Here is a 26,803-nt window from a genome sequence, read left to right as displayed (position 1 = left end):
AAAAAACAAAAACAGAGGACGACGACGAAATTACACATAACGCAGTAATGCTTGAATTGCGTGCGATTGCTAATACAAAAAAAGCTTTGTAATGTAGCCAAGACTGTTTTATTTTGCAACCATGAACCGTTGCGAACTATTTTCAAGCTTTGCGACATTGTTATGAAGGAGACCGGAGGGGCATATTTTTATGTAAAACACTGATCAGTAGCATTACCAAAGCTAGTTCAAAACGTTCAATATACTCCATTTGCACATATGTCTGGCTGTTGTCCGGCCAAAAATGAATCGATTTACATTCTGTTGTACGAACACGAGGAACGAGATTCGTGATATTAAATGATTAAACTTTTGGCAATAAATTGTCTATTGCATTGGTGATTGGTTACTTTATTATGTAAAAGTCGGTTTACGCAGCGTTAATTGGTGGTGTACAGAGTAAATTTGATTACAATAGATATAATATGCATTGTATTTGAGTACTGTATTAGAGATTTAATGTTAACGTAAACTTAGTAAATTTTGCAACTTGTTCCAAAATTATAGCCCTTAGTTTTACGGTCAAAAATGTAAACCTGTCTTTATTTTTAAAAAGCAAAGTTTGTGATTACTGCACTGCTTTTGCGTTATTATATTTCATTACGTTGGTAACTGCCATGGCTACTGTAATACATACTATAATAAAAATACATACCTATTATATATGTATTGTGTACAAGTTTGTAATTTGTATAGTGCTATATTTTGCGCAATTGAAATAATTTATCATAGTTTAAAAAAAAATATAGAGGATTTATAAACGTTACCATTTTAACGAATAATTTACAACATGTGCACTTTGCAGTTGCCACAGTCACAGTACACGATCTGCCTTCATCTCTTCAAGAAGTTGGAACTAATATCAGTCCATTCAGTCTCAAAGACAGAAAACTTCTTGAAAGATTTTTTGGAACAGCGATGGAGCAGTTTTTGGTGGAGGTGAACAGTGGTTTGTTGTGAGTTAGGATCTAACAAACAAGATTTTGTATTTTCATTGTGGTAGTGAAGCCCTGTTCATTTGCCCATATCCGAAAGCGATTCAACAACCAAATGGCAGCCTTAAATAAGTTCACAATGACGCCACTTCTGAAAAAGAAAAATCAGGCAAACGAGGGGGAAGAAAGATCATTAATAGCGATCAAGAGGAGGATGGAAGTTATCAAAAAATTTCCTGGTGAAGAACGCACTGCAAAGACTTTAGAAAAATACCCATCATACAAGTTGAAAGAAAAGGTAAGTGTGATATTAACTGATATTTCATTAACTTAAGCATAAAATTTAAACAACAGGCTCTGCTTTTTGTCGTTAGTAAACATAAGATACAAAATCGTGTCAACGTTATTGTTGTAACGTTTTCTCTATTTTTGCAGTGCATAACCGACATTGCTATATTCTTTGGATATTCCTCTAAAGAAAACATGGTGAACAAGTGCCGGTTGCGATTTTGTAATTTCATCGAGGGAAGGTCATTGTGCTGTGAAACAGGGTGTGTATGCCTAATGGAATTTTCCAAAGTTATGAACCAACTAGAAGCAGTTTCTTCTCCTAAAGAGCTATCTACTGTCATCAAGCTTATGAATGATGGAAGCGTAAAGCTCGTTAAAGATCGAAAACAGCCACATAATTTGTGTGCAGGTACTAAATGAGGTCCGGGACCCGGATCAGTTGTTGTTGACCAATTGCAATTTGTTGATTTAGGAAAATCTGAAATTTTTTGTGTCTATTATCTCTGCTTTGTGTACATTTTATCCTGGATTCTTGTCCGAATGTCTTTACTTGTTGCATCATATGCAATATACGGTTTTATTACATTAACCAAAATAATAATTTTAAATAATAATAATTTCGCTTGAATGTTTACATTACAGTATTTCGAAACGAGGAATGTTTGTTTGCCTTCTTTAAGTTTATTGTAAAAACTTTACAATTATTGCATTTGTAGCCTATATAGTTTTTAGTTGACTATATGCCATTTTCCTTAGTTTCGTTCTCGTAGCTTGTGGTAGACGGCATCAAGCCGATTGTGAATTTTGAAAGTAATCGCTTTTTCTTTTCTTTGACTTTTTTGGAAGGATACATAATTAAAATTTTTTCAGACTGGTAATTATGCATTTTGGTCACGTAATGTTCAAGTGCGACATTTCAATTGGCATGGATTAAGCCAGGGAATCCCAGGCTGGTCTAGGTTCTATATGGGCGAGTATTTAGCCAGGTTTACATTAACTAGGACGCTCGCGGCTGAATATGGGGATATTCATAACCAAACACGATTGGAAAGGATTTAGTCGTTTCAGACTAGTATTTAGCCGCAAGAAGGACTGTATTTATCCAGCTGGTAGTGGCTAAATACCGGGATATTCATAACCATTTTTTTGGAACGCATTCAGTCACTTTTTTTTCCTGTGTAGAAAGACACATATACCTACACAATTCCTTATAAATTTCCATCTGGTGTGTCACTGTTAAACAACCGTTGTTACTGCCTAAACTTACACGTTGGTCAAGTGAAGGAAGTCTTTCAGAATCTCTTCCTGCATGACCATAGACAAAAAGACATTGACATTTTTTCAATGCATAATATTTCTAGCGAGCCTTTGGTGGTGGAATCATTGTAAGCAAGAAAGCGTGTTTTGAAATACGACATGATAAAGAAACGTTTTAATGGTCGTATTAATTGGTCGTACAAAAATGGGAGAACGAAGTGAATTTGAAGTTCCCATGATTAAGAATTGGCTCTTTGTCAAGACGGGGTCAAATCGAGATTATGCTGCTTGACCATATAGCTCTTCGGCGTAACTCACGTGGAATGCACCCTGGAATCCCAGAATGGAAAGTGTGGCACCAGCACGCACTAGGTTTATCAAGTTGAACGCCGAACTTTTTTATCTTCACGCCGATTTATAATAAATAAACAAAGAAAAACTGGATTTTTAAACACCAATTTATAATAAACAAAGAACTGAGACTTCTGCTCACGCCAAAATTTGCGTCTTCGCACGGACAAGTTTTCGTCGAAAACTGCCATACTTTCCAGTTGGGGTTTAGACTATTAGCCTATCTACCGGTAGCCCATGTTATAACATTCAAGTTAGCTTATACCTGTGTAGCAATTTTGTATTTTCTCTAGTCGAAAATAAACGCTACAAGCCTACCAAAAATACAACCGTTCGCCACCACAAGTCATGTAGAAATAGAATGAATCCAATTATCCAAAACACGCAACGCCAACAAAAAATCTGCCGCCAATCAGGGAGAACAAGAAACACACATTCTGGGATAATTCCCTCATGCATTTAAACGCTCCACTACTCCTTCCTTAAACGAAATCTTTTCGACCCAAAAAAATTAAATTACACCAAGCAAGGATACATACACCAAAATAAAGCAAGTTTAACTGGGTCATTTCATTATAACATAAATTTGGTTGAAACCATCCTACTTTTTTATTTGCTTAAATGTTTCTATTCAATTTTCTATGATGATTTTCAGAAGACTACAATTAAAAGTAACCTTGCGAGATTGTTCTGTTGCGATCCTACCGTAACGGTCCACCGCGAGATGACAGGGCCGGTTGTATGAGGTAATTTCCAAAACACTGCAATATCCATTAACATGGGTACGCTGGTACGCTGGAGTCTAGAAGGTATGTCGGCTGTGTGAGTTAAGGTTGAGTGCCAGTCGAACATAAATCGCGACACGACAGTGGCAAGCAGGCTAGGTTTTAAGGCTCCAATCCGCGGCAAAAATTAAGCAATTTGCGAAAAAAATTTTCCCGAAAAAAATCCTTCTGCGAAAAATCCAAACTTTCCTATCTGACCAGAAGTCATTTAGAATGAATACAAAACGGCAACGCCAACACAAAATTTGCCGCCAATCAGCGAGTACAAGAAAAACACATTCTGGGATAATTCCCCCAGGCATTAAAATGCTACACCAGTATGTGAACAGAAAAACGACAAAAATAATTTTAAACGTACGATTTTTGGGTCTCTGTCACTTTATACTTTCATAGATCAAAAATTAATGAATAATTAATTAATTACGTTATAATTTTTTTCTATTACCTAATAACTCCTTTCTAATTAAGCCTTTAAGTCGGAATGCACAAGCTTATAAGAGAATCCAATTTTTTCGATTAAAATAGTATCAGCCTTAAACATATTTGAAAGAAAACCTTGCGTGCAAAATAAGCATAGTACGGATATAAATTTGTGTACTCCACAAACAACCATTTTGTACATTATTTATGTCTGGTGCACTGCATACCGCTTTCTTTTCAAAACAGAACACTGGCGGGTAATAAAAATAAAAGTAAACATTTAAGGCTGAGCTCATATAAAACTGTCGACTTAGCTTATAGTAGAGAGGTAGAGAATTTACTTAAAAATTTCAGCAGAATAAGTCAGTAAATACACTTAGTGCTGTCTTGTTTAATGCAACATTGTGATAATTATCAAGTTTATTGCACAAGGTCTATGGGTCCTGCTACTGTCCCCTCACCTCGGCCACAGAAACGGGATTTCGGTCCTTACACGGGGGTTCTTTTTGTGAGGGTTCCTTTTCACCATCCAGATGCACTAATTGTTTCATCTCGCTATTATGGTTAACATTTTTTCAGCAGCAATGCATATTTTTCGTTTCATAACGAGCAATAACGAAAATAAGCGGTACAAATGAAGGAGAAAAGGCGGCAAAGCTTTTGCGACGCAACATGGAAATGCAATAGGTTTTCGAAAGTATGCAACAAAGGTAACATAACTTTGATTTAACAAGCTTATAATGAGTATGAGTGCAAGCACACGCATTTCTTTTAGTTTAAGAGTTTAATGAAAGCGGGGCTGTAGAGAAACGAGAACTGCCCACATTCCATTTGTTCAGCTTACGGAATATAACGCCTATGTTATGGAGAAAAGCTGTTGACTAACTTATAGTAATGCTACGTCGTTCGTCTAGCATGTTTCTTGTGTGATTAAAATTTCTAATTCAACGTTTATGTTGGTGGTCATAAGAATTTGATCCCAAGACAATGTTTGCGCGAGATGACTTGTGTGCTGTTTGATTTTAATCAGTGCATTACACTCTTCTTTTTCTCTTGTAACCACCTGTCAAATTCAATACCAACGTCTTCCTCGTTCGAAGAGACCCTAGACCAGTGGCTTCTAGCCTGGGGTTTGCGATTTGTATTTTAATACATCATAGCCTATATTAACTAACAGTTTTGAAGCTTAGGTTCAGAGAGAACTGAGTTATCGCAGCTGGAAAAGGATAGAAATTTCTCACTGCCCTAGACCGACCGGGAATTATTTTATTTTGTCCGTGACACCAGACAGAAATGAGACTCTACCAGACTATTGTAGCAGCCGTTGAACATTATCATCCTTCTCGTGGTTAGTTCAGATAATTGCATTTAAAATAAAAATGAGTTGCCTTTATACCTTGGTTGGTCTTGCCACTTTCTACTCATTCCAGTTACAGACTTCGTTTTGAATGCTAAAAGAAAATTTAGAATATAGAGAATAAAATACATATTCGAATTTTACTGACAAATGATTAAAATGAGACAGTGCTTTTCATTGCAATAAATTCAGTTAATTTAGCAAAACTCAGATTCCTTAAGGAGCCGTCAAACACAAAATGCCATAAAATCTTTGTTTGTTTTATCATACAGTAAATTTACTAAGAGACTGATTACTCGAAAAATCCTCCATGGGGCTCTCTAAAATTTTGCATGTCAATCTAGTATTCTTTGAACTACCATTCCATAAAATGCCATTAAAAAACCATAATTCAAACTTTTTTTGCAGAGGCGCAAAAAAACAAATTTTTGGTCTAAAAAACCTAATTTTAGCCAAATACTGCACGCGACCTGGGACATTGAAGCACGCCAACTGCTAGGGTATTTCCCAGAAAACGGCTAGAAAACAACCCCAACCATGCTGCCTTAGGTAGGAAGTCCAACAAATTCATAGAGATCTTAGTTTTAGGTATTTGACACCTTCTTAATTTGCAGTAGTATAAGTTAGACGGTAATTTAATGGCAAATTTTAGTTTACGAGTGTTCAAAAAATTTTTGTTGAGCTAACACGTTCTGCTGCGTTTCTTGTCCGTTTAAGGTATTGGACCAGATTGTTTAAGTGCGATTGAAAATATCATAAATTGTCGTACAGTATGTAAAAAGCGATATCAGCTATTCGGCCCGAATCCTACATTCTAGATTGAGCAAACGACTTTCGAAAATTCTTCCTTAAGAATTTCAGCTGCTTTGTCCAAGCGTCTTCTTGTGCCCTGCAGTGCAAGAGCGGGCTTCCTCCCCAATGTGCAAGACCAAAATCACCAAACACACCATATTCACAATGAGGGACATAGGGTGGTTCAAGTAAATGACCCGCACCTGGATACCGCAAGATAACATAGTTAGGATGCCTTTCGCGCTTGAGAAGGCTTTCCGCTGTATTTGCAAAGTATTCTGAAGGTACATTGCCATCATCTAAAGATGCAATGTACATTATACCAATATGCGGCCGTTGATAAAAGCGAAAAATACTAGATGTAAACTCTTCTTCGTCTAGCGTTAAATAATGAAAACAATTTCTTGTAACCCTTGCACCAGATTTTTCAATCGAAGTTTCAAAGTTTCCAATCACCGCAGGCCACATTTGACTTCCATACGTATGATGGTTGTGAGCAGAATATACGGCACAGTTAACTGCAACTACACACCTTACTCCTTGTATGCAATCTGCCATGCAAAGAGCTATTTGTCCTCCTTTACAAACCCCTACTATGCCTATCCCTGCTTTTCCTATAACACTGCAATGATTACACATGAACTGCACAGCTCTTTGAAAGTATTCCATTTTAAGATTAAACCAATGATCTGGCAATCCTTCAATCCCAAAATATGGCAGAGCTAATGTAGCAAAACCATGGGATGCAAATAAAGCTGCTTTGAACTCCAGTGTTCCTGGTATTCCACCAAACAAATTGATGAGGCCTGCAAATAACAAAATGAAACAGATAACATAAAAAGAAAAACATAAAAGAAACATCCACTTTAAATCATTCAAATAAAATGAGTAACAGATAACATTAAATCTAACTTGCAAAATATCAGACTGGTACAAAATCAGGTTATTTCGATTGAACATAATGGTTTGTAAGCAAACTAAATAATTATGAACGTTGCTGCTCATCACTGTAAAACGAAATTAAATCTCCTATTTGGCATACAATACAAAAATTACGTATGGATTTATATAGAAATAGCAAATATTTCATTGACATTTCACCAAGTTAGAATCAAATAAAGACCTAGAAATGCGGCAACGAATGAATATTAACTGCTAGTATGCCAATTTCTGGTTTGACTTGTGTACAGTAGTAAAGAAACATACCAGGAAAAGGGCCTTGTCCAGGTGGTACAAACAATGTTCCTTGCAAGCTGTCTTCTTTTATTTCTATCCTTTTAACTCCAGGGGACATATAGTGCCGAGTAACTTTAAACCGCAATATAATTTGGTTACTATCATCCTTCTGCAGTTCTTCCAATGTCTCTCTCCGATTCTCATAAATGCTTATCGTCACTACCAGTGGTGTTGTTACTTCACGTTTTATAAGTCTCATTGGTTTCTGCAGCATTATTAAAATATTCAACATAAAAAAACACTTAATATTGTTGGTCCTATAAAACGGCTTGATAAGAAAACGGTGTCATTTCACATAATGGTGTTTGCAAAAATGATTTAACTAGTATTACAGTCACTTATAAAATATTTTTTTATGGACCATGAATCAGTTCCTTACGCTTACGGTGTAGAAAAACGGTTTTCACCCAATCTAATTTAAAAATATGTAATAAACATTTTCCATGATATTGAAATGAACAGGCCGTGCAAGGCGCACAGTTGAAGTAACACATTCAACACACCACAGCTACAAGTGGACTACCTCACAGCGTTAGTTTTTACTACTTGCAGCTGTGGTGTAGCCGGCCTTGAGGCTATTAAAAAGAGATTAGCGCCACCTTGTGCTTTTTTACAACTTTGACTTTTAAGATTATTTTACATAAAATGTTGTGAACTTTATATGAAAATTTTTCATGCAAATTAATGGTGATATAATTATATGATATGCGATAGGGACATAGTTTTTGCTAAAGTAACTAACTTGGTTATTTGTACTGCAAGTCATCGCCCAAAGTAAGCCCATCGGTTTAATACCTTTGTAGAAACCGCCAATGGAAGGACTAGTATTCAAATCAATTTCACCTGCAAAAGCAAATTTAAAATACCGATAACAATATTGAATATATGATAGAGAGGTAATGACAACACAAATATATCATTAAGATGACACGTACATTAAGGGAATATTAATGATGCTTACCATTTTCGTCAGAGCAATAAACTGCAAGACACTGAAATGAGTTTTGTCCGACCAGTGTTGAGGCATGCAGTGTAAAAACGCAGCAAGTTGGCAGATCTGTTAAGTATTTACAAATAGAAACAGTAAAACAATAATTTTATTCAAGTTTAAAGTTAAAAATCCTTAATAAATTATAATAAACACAACAGGATTACTTTGTATAAAGTGCAATTATTAAAACACTCACGTTTTATTTGAATGCTGATCGTCTCATCAAATAGACTTGGTTCTGGATATACATAAGCTTGAACCTCACTGTCAGAAGCCATAATAACTTTACTTTGATTTAAGTAAGTTTTAATTAATGACTAATGGCTTCTCTGCATATTGTCTATTAAAATAAAACTTACTATAAATGCAACAAGTTGTATCACTTCTGGTAAACGGACATTTGTTAGAGCACATGTTGACAACAGCAAACAATATTTTAACCCAGCTTCCTGCTCAACTTGTTAATGCTTAACAGGATATCAATGAACAGCACACAAAATAAAAAGTTCCTATACTGTAAAATTAAATCAATGATTGCATGTAACAAGGTATTGTCAAAGCATGCTAAACTTACTAATCACTTTTAAATACATTTAAAACACACTTTTCAATATTCTTTTACAGAATGCTTGATTGTGGAAATTTTGATAATTTTTAATATTCTGAATGAAACTTTATAAAACCAAGAACAAAGCAATTAAAATTTTTGTGGCTAAGCAAATTATGATCAAATATTCATAAAAATGCCTGAAATGTTTTTTGTATCATTGATTTAATAGCAGTTTATCAAAACTTTAAACTTAAAATTTTATCTTCCCAATGTCTACTGTTATGTATAACACACTTCATACAGGGAAAATATTACATTTTAAATCACAATTACTGAAATCATGAAGCTTAAAGTTTAGAATTGATATTGGTCATAAGCTTTTCTTTCAAAAAGTTTAGTTGTTTATGCCAACAATCTTCTTGTGCTTTGCAGTGTTCAAACATTTTGCCACCACAATAGACATTTAACCCTTTTCCAGGTTGAAAATATTTTTCACAAAATGGTGAATAAGGAGGTTCCAGTAAATGACCTGCTTTTTTATAGCGTAAAATAGTATAATCTGGATGGTTTTCTTCTTTCAAGTATCTTTCAGTTTCATCCGCTGCAAATGCTGAAGGACTTGTAAGATCATCTTCTCCAAAAATAAACATGTATGAAATATCTCGTTTCTTGTGAAATGGAAAAAAACCTGGAAGATATTTGGATCCACCAGGTAATGGCAAAACACAGAAATCCACCAAAGAATTGTCCTTTGTGGGGTCAAGATTTTCCAAGTATATCTTTGATGACGGCAAATGCAAGTCTCTATATACAATTCCACCAGGTCCGGAAACAGCCATACCATTAATACTAACAACACACTTAATATCTTTTAGAAAAGCTGCCATTGCAGTGCATAATTGAGCACCTTTGCAAATGCCTACTAAACCAATGCCATTATCACCATTAACAACATCATGATTTTTCATAAATTGTACCGCTTTTTCGAAATACTCTAAATTTAAATCCTGACTAAGAGCTTGAGGTAAATGTTTATCTCCAACGTAAGCCAAAGCAAGTGAAGCAAATCCATGAGAGGCATGCAAAGCACTTTTAAATTCCAAAACTCCAGGATAGCCTCCAAACATGTTAATTAAACCTTCAATAATAACAAGCAGAGTTTTTTTTACATAAAATGGTAAATAAGTTAATCCAATTCAGTTCACAGAGGCTCAAACACACAAATTCTCAGAAAAAAAATAGCAATTGGGTATCAATCTCATACACGCTTGCATGATTCGCAATCATTTTGTAAAATTATTCTAACAAACTTTCTTTTATTATTTTTCATATCAAACATAAACAAAACCACACCAGGTATTCTTGTAAACATGATAGCATGTTAGATCTTACAGTTTCAGAAAGATCAGTCATGATCACAACTGTAAATCTGTCTCTGGTAATATTTAGCCAATTGAAACTTTTTTGTGGGCCCGCATTGTATTTACGGTTGGATAATCTGCTTAATCACAACCCTTTTTTCTTACCGTAACATATTATTTAGTAGTGTTAAAGGGAAATTTTGTGTCAGGTTTCATGACAATTTCAGAAGTAGAAATGTTTTATCTGGCTTGATAAAATAAAGTAATTTTTTGGTTCACATAATTACAACTTGCTAGAGGATAGTACTGACACCTAAATTTTTGAACTTTGCTTATTTTCGAAATGAATTGCATGATTCACCTGAAACTTTGAATTTTTATTTAATGTAATGGTGCAAATATTATTATGCCTAATACTAACAAAAATCTGAGAATTTGGCAGGCATTGCCTCGGTGAATTGACGTAGAATGACTCAAACATAAGATGTGCTATAACTTGTTGTTACTATTCAGAGAATCGGTTTTTTATTCAACATGTTTAAAGTAAACATTTAAATAAGAAATTAGACTTAAAAGTATTGATAAGACTGTCGATACCAAAACGATTACAAAAAACCAAAACTTCAAATAAATTACCTGGAAACGGCCCTTCTCCAGCAGGTACAAACAATGTGGCAACTAAACCATTTTCCCTAATTTCATATCTTTTAACACCTGGGGCCATAAAATGCCTGTTAAATGCTGTAGTTGAGCTGGCAGTGTTGTCTTTATAACGTTTTCGTAGATCATTCAAATTTGATATGTTACCATCAAACAGGCTAAGTTTGTATTCAAGAGGACTTGTAACATCTGATTTCAAAAAACGAACCGTGTCTCTCTGTTGGAAAAATCAACTAATGAAAGAAAATACTGAGTCACCAGGAATACTATCATTAATGAAGAACTCTGTTAAGGAGAAGGACTTTAAATTACGTAATTGGCATTTTTTGTTTTATTTAGGTTACATTAAAAACAATCACATGAAAAAATATGAACACAAAGAAGATATAAATTTTCCTTGCTATACCTTTTTAACAGCATAGGGCTTCATGGACCACAATAAGCCCATTGGTTCTTTTCCCGTGTATGAACCACAAACAGAAAAGTCTCTGTTTAAATCAATCGTTCCTGTAGACACAGTAAAAGATAACGCAACAAAAATGTAATAGGCTAAAATGTCGTGTTTTACACTGCAACTATAGCTTATAAATTTTATTGAGAAAATTTTGATTTTATGCCAATAATGCAATTTCCACATACCATCAGCAGAGGAGATGTATTGGGCAAAACTTTCATAAATGCACTTCCTACTCATATCTATGTGAGCATACAATGTCATTATCTGATGTGGCTTTAGACCTGCAAATAGTTAAAATCTATAACAAAGTATGATATAAAATGAAATACATAATATACGGCTTTAAATAGCTTCCACGAGTTAAAGGTAATAATTCTACCAAACAGAATACAGAGAAACAATGAGATTGTTTACCTTTAACTGTGATGTGGACTTTTTCATCTGACATGCTAGGATTTGGCTCTATCAATATATGTGACATTTTTCTGCACATAGTATGGCATAAACCAAACAAAACAGGCTTTACCCTAACACTAACTTCATGTGAAATATGCAGCATGTTAATACGCATCAAATTTTCTGAATTTTAAGCAACATCTAAGCTGTTTGACAAAGTGCATAACAAATCAATAAAATCTTCAAAACTGGAATGTGCAACATGATACTTTTGTTAAAAAACTCTCATCAAATTGCTTCAACCACACATGCTCTCAAAGAAAACATCTTGTAGAAATACATGCATCTAAAGTTTCTAAACAACTTGCAGTTGGTTTCAGACACAAAATAGCGGTATAAAAGTGCATTGTAATATAGCATTTTGAAGACTTCTTGCAAGAAACAGAAGTAAAACAATTTAAGTTAATGGAGTTAATTGCAAAATGCATTTTAACTGAAATAAAAATAATACAAATTAAAGTATTGAAAAATGGTAGCATAGCCAAACTAGAATTTGCAAACAATGAAGACAACAGACCAAATATGTTCTTGAAAATTACAAAGATGAAGAAAATAAGCTTAAATTTTGAAGTTAAGGCAATATCTAAGTTTATACATACAAACCATAATCTTGAATATTTTTTTAATTTTCCAAAAATTATGCACTATAAATTCCTATTGTAAAATTTGGTTAGTTTAAGTCATCATTTCATAAAGTTACTACAACAAACTTTCCTACATTTGCTCTCCTAAAACGTTACAGCAACCCAAAAATTATACACAGTAAACAAGATTCGATTGCGTAAAAACTATGCATATGCTGACACTCCATGTTATAGAAACATACTTTCAAGCTAATGAAATCAAGCAAATTTTTCTATGGTTTCTAGGAAACTGGCACTCTTAAAAAGATAATTAATAGAACTACAGTTTCCAGTTCTTATTTAAAACAAAATTTAAATTTTGGTGCATGATATTTTGAGCGAAAGCTAATACAGAAAAAGGTAATTTCCATGCAAATAACGTAAATCAGTGTTCCTAAATGTTTTGTAGCCACACCCACTTGACTCTCAAATAATAATCCACAATGTCCTCAACACTTTCAAAATCGAAGAAAGCTCTCAGAAACTTTTCGAAGTATATCAATATTAATATGACTTTTTGATTGGATACTTACGTTTGATAGTTAAAGATACCTTAGGATTTCGAGGTAGTAAGGTCATCTCACCTTCTAAATGCTGTTAGTTTTGGTTTCATATAAGGTGTTTGTGGCAATTTTTGCCAAATGACCAAAAGTGTGCAAATGACCTATTTGCACCCAAATTCCCTAGCAGATGATCATTGTCGTGGGGTGATTATATTTAAGGAATATCAAATTCTACTGAAACTAGTAATTACGTATCAGAATATAATTCACAGTTGCTGCTGAAATTAAGTTCTTCATAAATTGTTAATTGAAACACCATACTGTTCTGCTTGAACTTTGAAAAACTTTTTTGATAATTTTTTCTTGTTTATCACTTGTTCAATAGTGCCACCTTGACCCCTTCAATGTATAATGGAGAGTGCCACTTTCCACCTAAGTTCAAAAATTGTTGCAAATTAATACAGCAACCAATTTATTTTTTACGGATTTATTTCCAATGACATTCGAATTATGGATATGTCAATATTCTTAAAAATTTAAAATTTACACCAGTATTGTGCCGTTTCCACTTCGATCAAACTGAATTTCAAGGCCTAGAATTACTCAGTCATGAAAAAACTGACCATTGGTGGCTACCATAAAACTGAAACTTAATAGAAGATGCATATTATATCGGAACAGGTCAACTTTTCAACCTCCGTTCTATTTGAAAATAACCATGTAAGAATAAAAATTTTTTTAAAAACCATCAATTCATTTCAAAAATTGGTATATTTCACCTCTGTGCGGTTACCAGAAGACCACAGATGGTCAAATTACAAAATAATTCTCAATAATTAAACTTTCCTGTAGACTGATTGCTGAGGGTTGCTGGAATGGGGTGAGATCGAGATTGTTTTGGGGTCTACTGCTCTATTTATCACCATAATATTATGTTTGGTAGTGTTAAAAATATGAATAATATTTGTGCCAAGTTTCAAGATAATTGTGGAAGTGGAAATCTTATATTGGCTTAACAGAACAAAAAAAAATTAACTAAACTTCAGTACTGTTAGTTAAAAGACTAGTATTGGGTATGTTTAAACCTAAATTACATGTTTATAAAAGTTGGCAATAGCCATTTCCTATACATTATTCTGAAAACTATTCACCCAAAAGTTCACTTAGTTACTTATCTTATCCGTACAACATTTAGTTATGGTTAATATGAAAAATTTTATTGATTGCAGGTCATGGCTTTCATGAATCGAAGTTAAATAACTCAAATATAAGTATAAATAAATATATAACGTAAGGAGTAACTTGTTTTTCCCTATTCTTACAATCAGTTTAACTATTCAGTATGTTTAAATTCAATATACAAACAGTAGGCGAAATTAAACTTCAAAGTATTTATAATAGTACCGGTACCAATACAATAAAATTGCTATATTGCTAAACCATGTACCTGGAAATTGCCCTTTTCCAGTAGGAACAAACAGCGTAGCAACTAAACCATTTTCCTTAATTTCAAATCTTTTAACAACTGGAGCCATAAAATGCCTGTTAAATGTTGTAGTTCAGCTGGCAGTATTGTCTTTATAATGTTTTCGTAGATCATTCAAATTTGATGTGTTACCATCAAACAAGCTAAGTTTGTATTAAAGGGAACTTGTAACATCTTTTTTAGGAATCGGCCTACATCTCTCTGTGAGAAGGTCAACAAATGTAAGCAAAATGTGATGTCACACAATAACAATGTGATTAAGCTATAAATATCTCTTGTTATACCTCATGAACAGCATAGGGTTTTATGGACCAAAAAAAGCCCATTGGTTCCTTTCTTATGTATGAACCATGAACAGATGAGACCTTTTCCAAATCCTTGGTTCCTGTAAATATGGTAAAAATCAATGCTACAAAAACATAGCAGGTTGGCAAGTTGTGTTTTACAGTTAAGGAAGGATTATCTAACTTTTTTTGTGAATAAACTGAGGGCAAATCACTAACTCCAAAAATGTTCAAAAACTTGAAATCAATCATTAACCTGAATTAGAAAGCTGAGCTTGCATTTTACAAACTACAAAAAGTAATCTAAAGGAAGTTCAAAATATAATCTAAACGTATGATTTAAATCTACAACAAAATTTACTAGACATGCCTACTTGTGTAATGTAAATTTCAATCAAGTGAATATTGGAATTATAATCTACCATCAGCAGAGGAGATGTTGGGCAAAACTTTCATAACTGCATTTTCTACTCATGTCTACTCAAGCGTAAAGTGTTATAGTCTTATACGGTTTTGAACCTGGATAGATTGAATATCCATGATGAAATGGAATGTATTAATAACTTATGATGCATATTTACCACAGATGCATAGGTTATTTCAATTACAGTATGTTAAAATAACAAGATTGTCTACCTTTAACGGTGATATGGATTTTGACATCTGATATGCTGGGATTTTGTTCGATCAATATTTGTATTTATTTCCATTTTTCTGGAAACTTTATGGCATAAACCAATGAGAGTAGGTTTATGTTAATAGTGATATTATTTGAAATTAACAGCATATCAACATAAAACGTTTCCAAAATTCAAACAACTTTATCGGAATATTTAAAGATGGGCGTAATGCCATGTAATGCTGGTACATAAATGGCTACGGCTGTATTCCCATTTTTGATTGTTGTTATACACCAATTGTGTATTGTTTATCACAGCAAACATGCATCTATCGCAACGTATCGGCTAACCTCATTTCATAAAACATTCTGATGATCCAAACTAGCGATTGGTGGTCAGTTAGTTTAGTTCGGTCGACACAAGCTATCCCATTAATACAAAAAACAACAATAAAACAGCTTTAAGGTTCCATCTCTAAAATAGACATAAAAATAACCTATCAAACATAAACAACCATATATAGTTTATAAATTTACACTAAAATTTCAACTAAAATAAAATAACACAAGTTGTTGTTTGCATATTTGAATTTAGTTATAACGATGTAAACAACGCAAGTGTATTCAAAAACCTGAAAAGAACTAAAGAAATTTGCATAAAATCTGAGAACATAACTGTGAGTGATGTTAGATGTTTAACTAACATACCATAAAAAATATATGTTATTGTAATTATTTATGGTTAAAGTACACTGATGAAACATCTTCTTCATCGTTCGTATAAAACTAACAATCGAGTTGGACAGAAATGAACAGTGTAAGTATAAATAAATTCTGAAACATTCGGCATGAATTTATTGTTGAAATAACGTTTCTGTGTAAAACAAGAAGTTAAAGCATGTGTAAAAACTAAATGTTGTTGAAATTTGTGTTACTATTTATAATTAAAAAATCTTTGTCACCGAATCATCTTACATCATATCTAAACGTTAGAATGATCATAAAAATAAAAAAACAGTCCCAATTTAAACAACCACCAACATAATAAAGCACACACACAAACTCAGCAGCCAAGGCTTCAGTGGTGTTGAATGATATATTAACATGTGTTAGTCATGAAAAAACTTTCTGGTAGATAACACACCACCACCATACTAATATAAAATAATGGCATTATAAATCAGCAAAACATATACAAACATTAGCAGAAATAAAAAATTACACAACAAAATATAACTCTGACGAAGTGGATTAAAAAAATTACATACGCAAAATGAAACAAGATAAAATAAAAAAGTTATTGGCAATGTGTGTTTTTCAATGCATTGCTTGAGACCACAAAATAGTGACAATAACATGGGCAAAATTTCTGGTCTTTACTTTATATATCTTGTTAATATTTTACCTTCAAACTAGCTGATGATTTTAATCTTTAATCATTTGTTTTAAATCACAATTTATTTAGCCTCATGCAAAAATATAACTTAGAAAAAAATGTGTTTTTACTAAATTTAAAAAGGAGACTCTATGACACAAACCCAATTGTTTTCCTCCAATGTATGAAGCTTGGCATAAAACAATTCCAAATTAACAGTTTCTAAAAGGGTTACAAATTGTATGACATGACAAATTATATTGTTAATGGATTTGATGTTCACCAATTGAGATATTTGTAAATTGTGTTTATCAATCCATGTTAATTTTTATGATTAAAATTAGCAATGTACAAATGACTTTAAAAATGGGCTAAAAAAAGATTATTCAAAGCGCTTTAAATAAACCAACTACAATAATATACAAAACATTTTTGCTAATAAGAATATAAAAATCATGTAAATAATTGCTGTATTTTATAAAAGCATATTTTCCTTAAAAAATAATGAATTGCTATTAAACGTATCATATATTACATAGCACACATTATATTTAAAACTTTGGAGTTCCGAGTATATAATGAAGGTAAAATGTTACGAGTAAAAAGCATATATAATAATGAATATAATAATTTCTAACAGTTAGGTTTGTGCTGGCAAAATAAACACAAAAATTACATTTTACTAATACTATGTGGAACTGTGTTCTACCTGTATATTCAACAGACTGGTAATCCCAATATATAAAATCTATTTTTATTTTGACCGTTGTCCATGGTGGTAACATTCAACATCCGAATTATTTATATACATAAAGGCATTAAAAAAACTATTTGTAATATGCCTTATTTTTCTGCAAATATAAAAAGATATTAGATCTTACTGAAAACACTTGTAACGTATGCGATATATCCAGCTTTCTAAAAACTACTAATTAAAAACAATTGCAGTGACAAATATGGAAGGGTATTATATGCACTACCAAATAAAAATAAAAATACACTGACATCAACAGAAAAACAGAAAATTGACATTGACATACAGTGTAATATACATGCCGCAATACCTTACTCTAACTGCAGACATATTTCCCGTGTTACACCAAGTAAAATTCTACTATGATCATTCAAACTGACATTTACATAACAAAATCTTTGGCCATTCAGGTAAAGCTAAAACTAAATTTCACACAAGCTGACTGTTGAAACATTTCAAAACAGACAAGAATTAACAATGAACTTTAAAGTGAAAGCATGAAATTAAACACAATGACATCTACAGCAACAGCACAGCACTTATAAAGAATACAAATCAAAAATCAAATCAAAATAAGATCTAAATTATATATCATCATGAAGAAATTGTATCTGAAACAACCATGACCTTATCAAAAGCATTTGTTACAAAACAAATAATTGGGCTAGTCACGAAAATTAAGCAAAACATAAACTCTTTGTTACATGCATTTAAAATAACTTCCATATATTCTATGTTCATATATTTTCCTATATTACATGTTATAATCTTGGTTTCACTGCACCTATGTTTGATGTCAAAAATTCGATTTGCTCTAACCAGGATTCCTCCTGTGCTCTACAGTGAGGTGTCATTGATCCACCCCAATTAAATACAAATTCATACCCTTTTTGTGCAGTAAGATGATTATGTATGCTATAAGGAGGTTCAATAAGATGGCCGGCTCCAGGATAACGTAAAATTCTAAAGTTAGGATGCTTAGCTTTAGATAGAAGTCGATTAGCTTCATTAGCGTAAAACCCTGCAGGTACACTTTCATCATCAAGGCCCGCAATAAACATAAATGCAACATCACGCTGATCGTAAAATTTTATCACAGCTTCAGGCTTAGGTTGATCATACGCTTTATATTTCTTGTGAGCGTGTCTACCACAAAAAACTTTAGTATCTCGAATTTGATCAAAAATGTTTGTTGCCCTAAATGGCTCGGTAGAATAGACATTTTCTTTATAACCAAGTGAGAAAATAAGCGGATACAGGTATCCATTAATCCATATAACACATTTTATTTCTTTTATGTGAACGCTTAATGCAAGAATCATTGTACTGCTGCCTGATATCCCAATTATTCCAACACCTCTTTCAGCGCAAACCTGGGGATGATTACAAAAGAGTTTTATGGCTTTTTCAAAATACTCTAGATCAAATACAAGATTTGGCTCTGTCCAAATGTCATCATGCAAACCAGGTACACCATAAAATGCAAGGGCAAATGCAGCAAATCCTTGCGATGCAAGCAAAGAAGCTTTAAATTCCATGGTACCAGGATAACCACCAAACAATGTCACAACGCCTAATAACAGAAAATGAAATAAAATGTTTATACTGTACAGTGTACAGAGATAAATAAAAGTTGCGAGACAACTTTATCCTCACTTTAAATGATGACTGCTGCTTATTAGAGGTTAGCACTACAGTAAAATCAAAAATGTAAATATGTATTAAAGCACCTATTAAGCTGTACCACCAATAGAATCAGTGATTTACTGGTACAACTTCAAAACAAGGTAAAACAGATAACAAAAAATGTTTTAAGTAGGGTTTATGAAGAAAATCAAGTTTTTCGCATCTTGCACATTCTGTCACAGATTGTTCCAGGCCCTGAAAGCAGCTACAGAATGCATTCTGTCACCATAAGTTACTAACCAACAAAGTGGGTCGGTTGAGGGGGTACTACGACACCTTATCGAAAGACACTTTATCGAAAGACACTTTATCGAACGACACCTGATCGAAACGACAGCTGATCGAAAGACACTTTATCGAACGACAGTTAATCGAGCCGACAGTTGATCGAAAGACACTTTATCGAAACGACAGCTGATCGAACGACACTTTATCGAACCGACAGTTAATCAAAACGACAGTTGATCGAACGACACTTTATCGAACCGACAGTTCAAGCAAGATTTTTGCGTGTTTCTCAAACATTGAAACAATGAGCCATTGTGATGTGCGGTCTTTGTAATGGTGTGCATTAATGAATTGTGATGTATATATCATAAAGTTGACGATTTATATTTTATATCTATATTTTATATTTGTATCATAAAGTGTACGATTTCGCATGGCGGCCGGCCCGCCCACATATTAATAAGATATCACAAGAATACGCACGAGAATTACTAAGTACGAGATTGTCTGTACAGTAGACTAGACTAGTCATTATAGATACAAAGAGTAAGGAATTGAAGGCAAAATTTTATAGCAAGGGGCATGTCGCTGCCTGACTTTTACACAAAGTAGCTTCTTGAAAGTAGTCTTTATCCCAGCTTGACCGACAGCGCAAAATAAATGGCTTCGATGCTTGGTAGCACGTACACATGTGAACAAATATTTTCAACAATGAAATTCACGAAAAGCAAGCTAAGATCACGCTCAGCTAATACACCGAGGGGAGAAGCCTTCGTTATCGAGGAAGACGATGAGAACGAATTCTATATGTTTGCATCTCAAAAGAATCTGGATATACTGAACAACTGCGCTAATTGGTTTTGTGACGGTACATTTGATGTTGCCCCACTTGGATACCAGCTGTACACGATACACGCGCTGGTCGATGAAAATCGCACGGTGCCACTCGTATACACCATTACCGAGAACAAATCTGAAGCTGTGTACAATCGCATCTTTTGTTTATTGGAACAACAGCGACCAGGAATAGCCCCAGAAACCGTAACAATAGACTTTGAAATGGCAGCATATAATGCTCTTTCTCCCAGCTTCCCTCGGGCAGAAATTCTCGGCTGCCTTTTCCATTTTGGCCAATGGCCAATTCCGCTTCCTTCCAAGAACGAATAATAGCATTGAAGGATGGCACAATGCGTTCAGCAAGCGTGTCTCATTATCCCATCCGACGCTTCGAAGACTCGTCAAAAAAATTAAGCGGGAACAAGGTTCCAACGAAATGTTAATTGAGCAATTGAGTGCTGGAATCGATGGCCCACCTGGGAAGAAGCGCTACGACGCTGTCAACCAACGGCTGAAGAGCATAGTTGAAAATTATGACTCAACAAATATGGACATAAAAAGTTATCTTCGAGCAATTGCACACAACTTGTAATTAAATGAATGCGATTGAAATGTGCACTTCGTCAGTTGTCGTGCTTTTAACAGTGCATGTTGTCAGTTCTTTTAATAAATTGTCGTTCTTTTAACAGTGCATATCGTCAGTTGTTTCAATAAATTGTGGATCTTTTAACCCTATCCTAACCAGGCTCGCGAGTTTACTAAAAAACTAGGTGTGGCCGACCCCGCACACACATTTGCAATCGTTAATTACTAGAAACCTATGCGTCGTAGACGATGAGATTATTACAGGTTAGTAGAAACATCATCTGGCTTCCTGTATACATCATAATTGTAAAACTAAAGAAAGTGAATTTAGTGTAAATTAGGTATTTCTAAAAGTGACACATTTCTATAAATTCTTCTTGTTACGCCGCGCCCCCGCTGTGAAAAGAGAACGAAAAAGAATAGTTAGTCAAGTTATTGGTGCGTAAATGAGTAATACGTTTCAATGCGGAGAGAGAGCAAAATTATATAAATATCACAATATCTCAAAAATTACAAAATCTAACTTTATCAAACAAACATGGACAGATAGCTGAACATCACAATGACCCATTGTTTCAATGTTTGAGAAACACGCAAAAATCTTGCTTGAACTGTCGGTTCGATAAAGTGTCGTTCGATCAACTGTCGTTTTGATTAACTGTCGGTTCGATAAAGTGTCGTTTGATCAACTTTCGGTTCGATAAAGTGTCTTTCGATCAACTGTCGTTTCGATCAGGTGTCGTTTCGATCAGGTGTCGTTCGATTAAGTGTCTTTCGATAAAGTGTCGTTCGATTAAGTGTCGTTCGATAAAGTGTCTTTCGATAAGGTGTCGGGTCACGGGTTGAGGGCAGGTCTAATTTGATTGTTTACATTCAAAACTTCTTCTCATCGAAACGTGTGGATTTTTTGATTGTGATAATAATAAGGTGGCCACCGAGACTACAGATGCTGGAGAAAAGCTTCAATGCTCAAACTGAGGCTACCTGACAGAAAAACTACAGTTAAACCCAGAAAAACATAGTGATAATAAGAAGTAAAAAATCTATGCCAGATTAGATGTGGCCTGGATTAACAAGGCCTGTGCCGTGCCCTGAAAGCTCAAGGAGCAATTACGAAAAGTGGGTTACTGAACCAGAACAATGCAGCAAGTAACATTGAATTCATAAAATGCTTCATAGAAGCAAACTCATCAGAGCATGGCTACAGGCAAAATCAATAAAACAACATCACGAAGCAAAGACTATCTGATCAGAAAAAAGTAATCCAACATCTCAAACCGAACACAAGGATACTTTTGAATAATCCACCTCCATAGATGAAACGAAAGGTCATAAATAACATTTTGGAAAGAAATCAGCCAATTGAAAGCAGCAAAGAAGAAAAAAACTGTTATCAAGAGAACCACCCATCAACATATAATGGCTGCATAAGCAATCCATAAAAACGACAGAAGAAGAAATCAAGTAAAGGTTAACTGCCCAGATCTCAAAACTGGTGAAACACAGGATCTGAGCTTAATAAGATAAGCAAAATCTTGCTCATCTTTCATCAGTCGTGACATACATAACGATAAACAAGCAGTGAAAAAAAAATTATCCATAAACCACATGAAATTTTCAACTGACTTACGGCTGGAAGAGTGTGTCCTGATCATGAAAGCCAAAAGAAAAAGAGCAATATTGCAAAACTACCATTCAAGCATATGGCTACCAACTACGTGGAAGCTATTCTCTGATATGATAGCAACTCAGATCTTGGAAGATGTGCAATAATGAATTGCATACGTGGAGACACAAAAAATCTTGTAGATTTGGATAGAACATTTTGCTTCAAATCAAGACTGAAGCGAAACAACCTGGCGATAGACTGATAAAATAAACCTGGCCTGGATCTGGATCTATCCGGATAAAATGAAAGAACAAAGCCTAGCTAAATACCTACTGTATACGGGATGATAAACAAGACGGTACCCATTTGTTCATGCAACAAACCTTGGTAACCTGTACAAGAAATTTGACATCAGTGCTCAGTTGTGAAAGAGACAACATATAACAAAATAGTTCAGGCCTAGAATCAAAAAGCTTTGCATAAGCAGTTCCATCATAACATTGATCCTACCTATGGTGGTATGGTGTCACAAACTTTATCTTCGGATTGAGGCAAGCCCTACTTATCGAGCTAGTCCTTTGTACAGGTTCTAATTGGTACACATATTTTTAATTTGGATTTTGGTTTTCCTGAAGTTTGAAATCTTCACCAGGACCACAGGAGCAAGTGTCATTCATGCCTTGTCCAAAGCATTACTACAGTCGCGCCACTGGCTATCACTCTCAGGCCACATTATTACTAGCCCAGAGCTCGAGCAACTTCGCTACAGAGCTGAAAAAAAAACGTACCTACTTAGTTAAAACAGTGCAACCTGAAGATAGAGATCGAAGCATTAGTGACTGTGGCCCAAATTAAGGAATTGAATACTAAGTGTCACAAAAACCGAGGTATCAACTACATGAGCAAAGAGTGAAAAAGTACTTCGTTTTATCACACAAGATGCCAAAAACTCGCCAAGGGTAACTAAAGTGACACCACAAAATAATAACTGCAAGTCATAAAGACTTTTACAAAAACTACAACACTCCTAATCTTGTATACACAAACCTAAGGTAGTGATGGAAAACAACACTAACTAAATAAATTTGTAATATGAAAATTCAAACAGATCCCATCATTCCAGTTAGATAATAAGACACTGTAGTGATTATCAAGGCTTTGCGACAAGTAACAATCATTGCTATTGCTATACCAGGCAATCTATGCATAAAAGAAAATGCTTAAAAAAGGGTGGCCAAATATCAAGATCTATGGTTGGATGTATCGAAGCTCTGGGACATTAATGTTTGAATTATGCCAATAGTGATGGCTGTGCTTAGCACCTTAAAAGCTCTTTTGTGTAAATACTTGGACAATATCCTGAAAGAGAACAGAATAAGCAACTTCCTCAAAACCGAATTATTGGCAAGTGGCACACATTTACAAAAAAGATATTAAATCTACCAGAGAAAAACAAAATGTGAAAAAAATAATAAAATGTGAGCATTTGGATGCTTTATGCTAATTTAAAGCAAGTTATAATTTAAATTTTGCAGTTACAAACCAGCAACTACCAACCTGGAAAAGTTTTCTCGCCAGGAGGAATAAATAGTGTGCCATGTACCCCGTCTTTTTCCACTGTGTAAGTAATTCTTTTTGTACCAGGTGCCATAAACAAACGATTTAGTTTTATGGAAGTAAGCTTCAAACTCTGCAGTGTGCATTCCTTTTTCAGGTTGTGAAGGTCTTCAGTGGAATTAAAGCAAGCGTTGTAAGCATCTATTGTAACAACCATTGGTGTAGTTACATCCAGCTTAGCTAAACGTGCATATGGTTTCTGGATTCAAACAAAAAAAATTACCCATATTAGGCAGAACAATAATAATGTGTAACTTTAGTGCACTAACTAGTATTTCACACTGACAAGGCATTTAAGATAAATATTTCCAAGATATCAAGCTGGTAAGAAGAAAATTAACAAAAAAATGTGTCATATGCAAGGTTCAATTATTATTGATACCTTATTTATTATCGATGGTTGCATAGCCCAAAAGAGACCCATAGGCTCATTTCCAACAAAATCTCCACCAACAGATTTATCATTTTGCAGTGACACAATGCCTGAAACAGAACACACAACCATTTGGGTAAAACTAAATAAAATCGGTATTTTAAATATACTGCATCTTAGCATATAAAAAAATGCAAAAAAAGTTACATCACATAACTAATTAGTTAAATCGGGTTTCTGTGTTGAGCATTGCTAGATATTCAACATCATGAATTGTGCTATTTATTTTAGTCTACTTTTACTTATAGCGAGTTTAACGCCGAAGTGCAATGGAAAAATGAGCTGTTAAATCAATCTTAAGAGCATGTTAAATTACAAAAATTATTCCGTAATTTTGCCTTTATGTTAGTTTAGGTATTAATTGTTGCATGTTCTACCATTATAAATACAGGGTGTTCCAAAAATAAAGTTGCACTAAAACTCCATCCACTGAAAATAGTAAAAAACTTGAATTAAAAATTAAAAACAAATTTAAATTAATAGATAGCTAGTCAATAAAAATTGATAACAGTTTTATTATGAATTTATGAACATGATCATTAGTTATATTGTATAGCAATAACGGCTGGATGTGACAACAGTTTGCATTCAAACATAACTTTTTTTGGAACAGCTTGTTAAAACAATTTTAGTATAATCTGCTATGTTCTGTTCAATGAGTTCTATATAAAAGTAAAAAGTTCTTTATAAAAGCAGCAATAGTCTAGGAATGAAGCACCACTAAAATATTAAATTTCAAGGTTCATTATTGAACGTTACTGTAATCTTTCTACAGTTAGTTGATTACTTCATCACCTTCCATTAACTAAAAGCAAACTCACTGCATTTTTGGCATGAAAGCCAGCAAGTAAAAACCATGAATGTCAATGTGTGACTTCATAACCAAGTAATAACTTTAATCATTCAGAATAGACAAGCTATTTTTATTTAATCACATTCCTACTGCAAATGCAATCAAATTTACAATTTAAACTTAATGATTTTCATAAAACACTAATTCGTAAAGTAATTTTCTAAACTATAAAAGCTTCATTAAAATGTACAAAGAAAGTTTCACAAACGATTTCACCTGTAGAAAACCAAAATTCATGATAGGAACAATTAAAAACCACCATTTTTAACCATCTTCAAGTAAAACTATATTCATTAAAAAAAGAGAGATTTGTCTTTCATACATGTGGATATTGATTGTAAAATGTAGTTAAGCTGTTTGCTAAGAGTTATTTCAAAAATCAATTACAAGCTTAAAAAGGATATTAAATGGTTTAGCCACGTTTAAAAGGATACATCATCAGTTTAACATTCATATATTCTATAAATGTATCATTTCAGGTCACAGATATACTATTTTACCTTCATTATTAGACATGTATTGTGCAACACACTCAAAAGTGTTATGATTGTCACTAATAAGCCAAGAATGTAGTGAAATCAATTGATTAGGTTGGAGACCTGCGAAAACATTGTTCTAAAATCTAAAAGAATGGTAAATTATGCAAATCAGTAATCAACCAAACTTATTGCATAAGTATACATACAGCAAGTACCAACCTTTGATGGAAATTCTTATTGGTTGGTCAGACATACTGTCAACTGAGCTAGCTTCAATTAAAGGAAAATTCTCCATCATTTTTACTTAAAAAATATTTTACAATCCAAAATCTGAAAATCACAAAAACTAGCTAAGTTACAGTCAATCGGTAACCCTGGATATATGCTCTTTACAGATACACTTGCCCAAAATTTTGCAACAGTTTGATCAGACATTTTAAACTATATGTGCTAAACTTTGTCCCTAATCTATATACCAGTACTAATAAACAACAAAACATGTTGTCCCAAACACCGACAAACATCAGAAACATTTCATGTACAGAAATACATTTGAAATAATACCATGGGATTTTCAAAAGCCAACGTCAAAATTTTGCATGTTTTAGAACATCACTTCTATGATTTGCAGTCGAAACAATTTGCATTAATAATAAGGTGCGAATAAAAGGCCTTGTTTTAACATTTCTTTTTGCTTGTCAAATATACGAGCACTTGTTGATATACTTTGCCAAATTTGTATCAAGAGTCTTCCTTGTCCTTGAATTTAATAATGACCAATGTTGGATGCCTTGTTGGTAAAGATAGTTTCTTATACTTTCTATTTAGAGCTTAGTGAAATCCCAGACTTCGTTTTTGATGTGCATTGATGTGTCTCCAAGACAGGAAAGCTGA

General features: G+C 33.7%; 5 protein-coding genes across 10 annotated transcripts; 1 reads left to right on the top strand and 4 right to left on the bottom strand.

Annotated features, from left to right (window-relative positions):
• Positions 1–1,089: 1,089 nt before the first annotated feature.
• LOC143470755 (uncharacterized) lies at positions 1,090–1,954 on the top strand. The gene is made up of 2 exons (XM_076969028.1): positions 1,090–1,272; positions 1,410–1,954. The coding sequence occupies exons 1-2, from the start codon at positions 1,090–1,092 to the stop codon at positions 1,683–1,685; spliced, it is 459 nt and encodes a 152-aa protein (XP_076825143.1). The 3' UTR covers positions 1,686–1,954.
• A 3,727-nt stretch (positions 1,955–5,681) lies between these two features.
• On the bottom strand, positions 5,682–8,998 carry LOC143470851 (bile acid-CoA:amino acid N-acyltransferase-like). Its single transcript, XM_076969140.1, has 5 exons — positions 8,651–8,998; positions 8,425–8,520; positions 8,206–8,306; positions 7,434–7,668; positions 5,682–7,033 (listed from the first exon to the last, which is right to left on the bottom strand). Exons 1-5 carry the CDS (start codon positions 8,730–8,732, stop codon positions 6,243–6,245), a joined length of 1,305 nt encoding a protein of 434 aa, XP_076825255.1. The 5' UTR covers positions 8,733–8,998; the 3' UTR covers positions 5,682–6,242.
• Positions 8,999–9,180: 182 nt separating this feature from the next.
• On the bottom strand, positions 9,181–18,342 carry LOC143470848 (acyl-coenzyme A thioesterase 1-like). Of its 6 annotated transcripts, XM_076969135.1 has the most exons (8): positions 15,805–18,342; positions 15,471–15,555; positions 14,835–14,935; positions 11,897–14,751; positions 11,665–11,763; positions 11,432–11,532; positions 11,002–11,242; positions 9,181–10,142 (listed from the first exon to the last, which is right to left on the bottom strand). In XM_076969135.1, the coding sequence occupies exons 4-8, from the start codon at positions 12,051–12,053 to the stop codon at positions 9,352–9,354; spliced, it is 1,389 nt and encodes a 462-aa protein (XP_076825250.1). In that variant the 5' UTR covers positions 12,054–14,751; positions 14,835–14,935; positions 15,471–15,555; positions 15,805–18,342; the 3' UTR covers positions 9,181–9,351. The 6 variants fall into 6 exon arrangements, with proteins under 6 accessions (XP_076825250.1, XP_076825248.1, XP_076825251.1 ...); XM_076969133.1 differs by having other exon boundaries at positions 11,897–13,496; positions 14,512–14,751; positions 14,835–18,342; XM_076969136.1 differs by having other exon boundaries at positions 11,897–13,496; positions 14,512–14,606; positions 14,835–18,342.
• On the bottom strand, positions 18,067–19,120 carry LOC143470773 (bile acid-CoA:amino acid N-acyltransferase-like). Its single transcript, XM_076969041.1, has 3 exons — positions 18,367–19,120; positions 18,204–18,277; positions 18,067–18,120 (listed from the first exon to the last, which is right to left on the bottom strand). Exons 1-3 carry the CDS (start codon positions 19,118–19,120, stop codon positions 18,067–18,069), a joined length of 882 nt encoding a protein of 293 aa, XP_076825156.1.
• Positions 19,121–21,336: 2,216 nt separating this feature from the next.
• LOC143470854 (bile acid-CoA:amino acid N-acyltransferase-like) lies at positions 21,337–26,767 on the bottom strand. Its single transcript, XM_076969143.1, has 6 exons — positions 26,636–26,767; positions 26,129–26,239; positions 25,931–26,029; positions 24,527–24,627; positions 24,085–24,343; positions 21,337–23,298 (listed from the first exon to the last, which is right to left on the bottom strand). Exons 2-6 carry the CDS (start codon positions 26,205–26,207, stop codon positions 23,291–23,293), a joined length of 546 nt encoding a protein of 181 aa, XP_076825258.1. The 5' UTR covers positions 26,208–26,239; positions 26,636–26,767; the 3' UTR covers positions 21,337–23,290.
• Between the last annotated feature and the right edge of the window lie 36 nt (positions 26,768–26,803).

The sequence above is a fragment of the Clavelina lepadiformis genome, chromosome 9, assembly GCF_947623445.1.
Source record: "Clavelina lepadiformis chromosome 9, kaClaLepa1.1, whole genome shotgun sequence".
Classification (NCBI taxonomy): Eukaryota; Metazoa; Chordata; class Ascidiacea; order Aplousobranchia; family Clavelinidae; genus Clavelina; species Clavelina lepadiformis.
The sequence above is the reverse complement of the archived record's forward strand: the minus strand, read 5'-3'. Positions and strand labels throughout refer to the sequence as shown.

Coding starts and splice junctions, on each gene's coding strand:
- LOC143470755 (XM_076969028.1), top strand. CDS start 1,090: ATGGCAGCCTTAAATAAGTTCACAATGACGCCACTTCTGAAAAAGAAA. Junction 1,273..1,409: donor CATACAAGTTGAAAGAAAAG/GTAAGTGTGATA, acceptor CTATTTTTGCAG/TGCATAACCGACATTGCTAT.
- LOC143470851 (XM_076969140.1), bottom strand. CDS start 8,732: ATGGCTTCTGACAGTGAGGTTCAAGCTTATGTATATCCAGAACCAAGT. Junction 8,307..8,424: donor TTATTGCTCTGACGAAAATG/GTAAGCATCATT, acceptor TTGCTTTTGCAG/GTGAAATTGATTTGAATACT. Junction 7,669..8,205: donor CTTGCAGTACAAATAACCAA/GTTAGTTACTTT, acceptor ATAATGCTGCAG/AAACCAATGAGACTTATAAA.
- LOC143470848 (XM_076969133.1), bottom strand. CDS start 12,053: ATGCGTATTAACATGCTGCATATTTCACATGAAGTTAGTGTTAGGGTA. Junction 11,764..11,896: donor AGTCCACATCACAGTTAAAG/GTAAACAATCTC, acceptor AACTATTTGCAG/GTCTAAAGCCACATCAGATA. Junction 10,143..11,001: donor TGGAGAAGGGCCGTTTCCAG/GTAATTTATTTG, acceptor TTATTATTGAAG/GTTTAATTAACATGTTTGGA.
- LOC143470773 (XM_076969041.1), bottom strand. CDS start 19,120: ATGGAATTTAAAGCTTCTTTGCTTGCATCGCAAGGATTTGCTGCATTT. Junction 18,278..18,366: donor ATTTTTGACATCAAACATAG/GTGCAGTGAAAC, acceptor CATGTAACAAAG/AGTTTATGTTTTGCTTAATT. Junction 18,121..18,203: donor ATGCTTTTGATAAGGTCATG/GTTGTTTCAGAT, acceptor ATTCTTTATAAG/TGCTGTGCTGTTGCTGTAGA.
- LOC143470854 (XM_076969143.1), bottom strand. CDS start 26,207: ATGATGGAGAATTTTCCTTTAATTGAAGCTAGCTCAGTTGACAGTATG. Junction 24,628..25,930: donor ATACATGTCTAATAATGAAG/GTAAAATAGTAT, acceptor GTTCTGTTTCAG/GCATTGTGTCACTGCAAAAT. Junction 24,344..24,526: donor AACCATCGATAATAAATAAG/GTATCAATAATA, acceptor GTTTGAATCCAG/AAACCATATGCACGTTTAGC.